This window comes from Nothobranchius furzeri, chromosome 17, assembly GCF_043380555.1.
Source record: "Nothobranchius furzeri strain GRZ-AD chromosome 17, NfurGRZ-RIMD1, whole genome shotgun sequence".
Classification (NCBI taxonomy): domain Eukaryota; kingdom Metazoa; phylum Chordata; class Actinopteri; order Cyprinodontiformes; family Nothobranchiidae; genus Nothobranchius; species Nothobranchius furzeri.
The window spans coordinates 50,088,169-50,091,961 of record NC_091757.1 but is presented as its reverse complement, the minus strand read 5'-3'; the positions used below and the strand labels follow the sequence as shown (position 1 = coordinate 50,091,961).

At 45.4% G+C, this 3,793-nt stretch overlaps 1 protein-coding gene across 1 annotated transcript; it reads right to left on the bottom strand.

Annotated features, from left to right (window-relative positions):
- Window positions 1-1,182: 1,182 nt before the first annotated feature.
- Window positions 1,183-3,391, bottom strand: atoh1a (atonal bHLH transcription factor 1a). The gene is made up of 2 exons (XM_054735474.2): window positions 2,856-3,391; window positions 1,183-2,711 (listed from the first exon to the last, which is right to left on the bottom strand). Exons 1-2 carry the CDS (start codon window positions 3,121-3,123, stop codon window positions 1,930-1,932), a joined length of 1,050 nt encoding a protein of 349 aa, XP_054591449.1. The 5' UTR covers window positions 3,124-3,391; the 3' UTR covers window positions 1,183-1,929.
- Window positions 3,392-3,793: the final 402 nt, after the last annotated feature.

Sequence of the window (3,793 nt, the reverse complement as noted above, 5' to 3'; positions counted from 1 at the left end):
AAACGAACTCGGTGCGGGTGACCGTCTGATCCGACTGTAAGCTACAGCATACAAGGTGTTAATAATTCAGCAAGGCCTCAGTTTTTTATTCCACCCCCCCCCCCCCCCCCCCCACACACACACACACACACCCACACCTTCACCCCCACCCCCCTTTTTTCCAGGAGGCGAGCAAAGGGGCATGCGCTGTGATTGGCTGCTGGTTGGGGTGGGGGATGGTGTAGTTGTAGCAAACAGGTTGTTTTTCTTTCATAAACACTTTCAGACAATTTAAGAGTTATTTATGTTAATAAGAGAAAATATAAGAAAAAAACATTCAGCTTGAGGCGCGCGCGCGCATGCGTGAGTGTGTGCGTATGTGTAGGCTTTTTTTTTTAGTTAAGAAAAGTGTGTTCCCTCTCGAGTCAGGTCCTTGGGGACGCGGCGGGGACCCGCGAGCGCTCACCAGCTGACAGCTCGTGCTCCTCTGAGGCCATCCAACACCTCAGCCCACGAGCCAGTTAACAATAGGCTGAAATTAATGCACGCTCCCCGTTAACAAATCTGCAAAGGAGCGAATGGACGACATGGCATAAACTCAGGGAAAACTTACAAAGAAAACAACCTAAATATACGCAATAAATATCACGTAAATCACAAGGTTTTTTAATCAGATATTTGTAAAAACCTAAATAAATAAAAACTAACTTTTCAGGTTGTGATGAAATTAACACGAAACAGCCTTCACAAACAAGGGTTCTTCCACCCAGAAAAACAAAAGTTACATGTTGCTCGTGCTGTTTTTGGTTGCAGGTGCCTCCTAATATTATTTTACTCATTTTAAATATATATAAAAAGTTATTTGATGACTAAAAAGATAGATTTCAAATAGAAGAATTTCAGCACTGAAATGGGATGGATTTTTTAAAAAGATGTGCCATTTGTTTTGTGCTCGTTTGTGTTACCAAGAACAATAAGAATCCTTATTTCCTTGCAACAAATTTGCAAATTTTATCTCAATTTTAAATGCTAGAAAATAAAGAAAGAAATTAACAAATCACATTATATTATTATTATTATTATTATTATTATTATTATTATTATTGATATATGAAATAAATCATTAACTGAAAAAGTTGATATTTGTCGTTTGTTTAAGCTTAAAATAAACGATTTTATTTCCAAAGTCAAAATAACAAAGAATGGCAAGTCTTTCTTTATTTCACCAACTTCAGCTAGTTCAAAACAAACAAACAAACAAACAAACAAACAAACAAACAGAAGAATCGGTAATAAATACATCTCATATTAATCTCCGGGGGGGTACAAAAGCACAAATGATGATACTAATAAAAACATGTATAAAAAAGACAGAAAAAGGCAGCTTGATGGCTACATTATAGGCTATTTTAAGGGGTTGGCAGTACTACACTACATCAAACAGAATAAAACGTAGGGTTTTCGGGGGTTGGGGTCAAAAATTCCGAAGCCTCTGGCCCGAAGACTGTAAAGTGCACATCATAAACTTTAGAAGTCACAAAATGAAAATAATTACACAGCGAAATGATCAAATAAAACACAACAAAACTGAAACCACAGCTACAAAAAAATTTTCTTTCATCAAATACGGTGACAGAGAGTTATCCGTGACGCTCAGCGGAAGACAGCTTTTTGGTTGGAGTGACGTGGGAAATGCCCGTGGCGGTGCGATGCGCGACATGGCAGAGGGGTCTTCTGCCCACGTCTCTATAGCATTATTATTTGTTGGCTGAACCGAATTATCTCACAGAAAATAGGATGCACCAAGTTGAAACAATTATTGCTTTAGAAGAATTAACTTTTTTCTTTTGGGAAAACAAAAAAATCTTCCTAAAATTCCAGAACTGTAGGAATGATTGACACAATTTAAGGAAATTATGCTGCAGTGAACCTTATTGAAGTCTTTATGTTTTAAAAGGAAACGGCGTGGTGACGGTGGCTGGGAAGCTTGAGTTCTGAAAGATCATCGTCTTCACTTGAGTGAAGCTCCAATGCGATTTCATCCGAGTCACTGAAGTGGGAATGCGGGGAAAACTCCCCGTCGCTCCTGGGAGACGCTTTCCTCCCATTCCCAAACTGAGCGGCAGCAGGAGAGCGCGTCTCCTCTTCCCCTGCAGCGGAGAACTGAGTCTCCTGGAGGGACGACCGGAACGGGACCCCGCTGATGTGGACAGAGACTCCCGCCGCTGTCCTACAGGTGCTTGGAGACTGGGAATCCCTCTCCTTCACCCCCTCAAACCCATCATCAGGCGAGAGCATGATGTCACACTTCAGTGCGCTGCTGCTGCTGGAGCTTTCGCTGTTGCAGGTGTTGGCGGAGACCGGACCTTGGAGCAGCTCGGCGAGCGCGTTGATGTAAATTTGCGCCATCTGCAGAGTTTCATACTTAGAGAGCTTCTTGTCGTTGTCAAAGGCGGGGATGACGCTGCGCAGTTCATCAAACGCGTGGTTAAGCCCGTGCATGCGCCTCCTCTCGCGCGCGTTGGCGGCCACCCGCCTCTGCCTCTGGACGCCGTTGACCGGTTTGCTGGACGGGGCTCTGTGTCTCATGGGAGCCTCTCCTTCCGGGCCCGTGAGGGTGCCTTTGAGGCGACACAGGTCTCTGACTTTGAGCGAGCCAGAGGAGGAGCTCTTGGCGGATCTTCTATGGCTGGGGGGGCTGGGAAGTCCCGAGGACCCCGGGGACGCACTCTCTGGAACAAAAAGTGAAAATCACATGAAGTTTGACAATAATTAGGAACATGTCTTTGTTTGCTAATTGTCATACAAACGCTCTTCTTAAACTTTGTCTGCTGATTCAATTAACTTTTAGAACACATTGTCTGTGGTTTTCTCACCGTGGTAGGAGCCGGTGCTGGGGCACGGCGAGTGCCGCAGGTAGTCGGGTGAGGTGGCGTGTGCCGCGCAGGTGCCAGAAGCCTCCGCCAGCCAGGCGCGTGGGTCACTGCCGCTGTCCACGAGCGTCAGTCCGGATTCGTAGCGGGGCTCCTCAAACCGCTGCTTCCCTCCCCTCTCCGCCACCCTGGGGCTGACACAGTCCTGCTGCAGTGCCTCCAGGGCTGCGACCTCGCGCGCGCCTTTGCTCCAACCAGTTAACGCATCCATGTTTTCAGAAACACCCCTCTTCCTCAGCTGCGTGAGCACAACTTTCTGAGGATGTGACGCTGCGGTGTGAGTGAGGCGGTCGCGTGCGGGACTCCTTCTCTGGTGTCTCAAGGCGCGTCGTCGGTTTATAAAGCGGCACGCGTCTGGAAGCCCCCCTCCTCGCGCTGGTCGCGTGTTCACGTCCAATGAGACGTCTCTGCAAAGCTCGAGAGAGTTGATTATGACTCCCCGAACTGTTTATGATATCATTACGATTTAGGGAGTGTTTAACTGGGAGAGTCAGCAGGGGGAACCTCCCACAGGACGCACGTGCGTGTCTTGATGGTTGTAGGTGCGTGCGCAGCGCGAGGAGGTGGAAGAGAATCCCCACCTGTCACTATTGATCTTATACATGGGAGGGGGTGGAGGAGTTCAAGGGTCAACCTGGCTCACTGTTCTATATACTGGATTAAATCAACAACAACAACAATAATAATAATAATAATAATAATAATAATAATAATAATAATAATAATAATAATAATAATAATAATAAATCATTTAAAAGCCGCTTGACTTGCTAAGCGTCTGTTTTGAAATTGCATTCATCATCATCATTTTAATAATTATTACTAGACTGTGATTAGCTAATTTTACAAATGAACTTTAACAGTTTCTGCAGCGGCTCTCC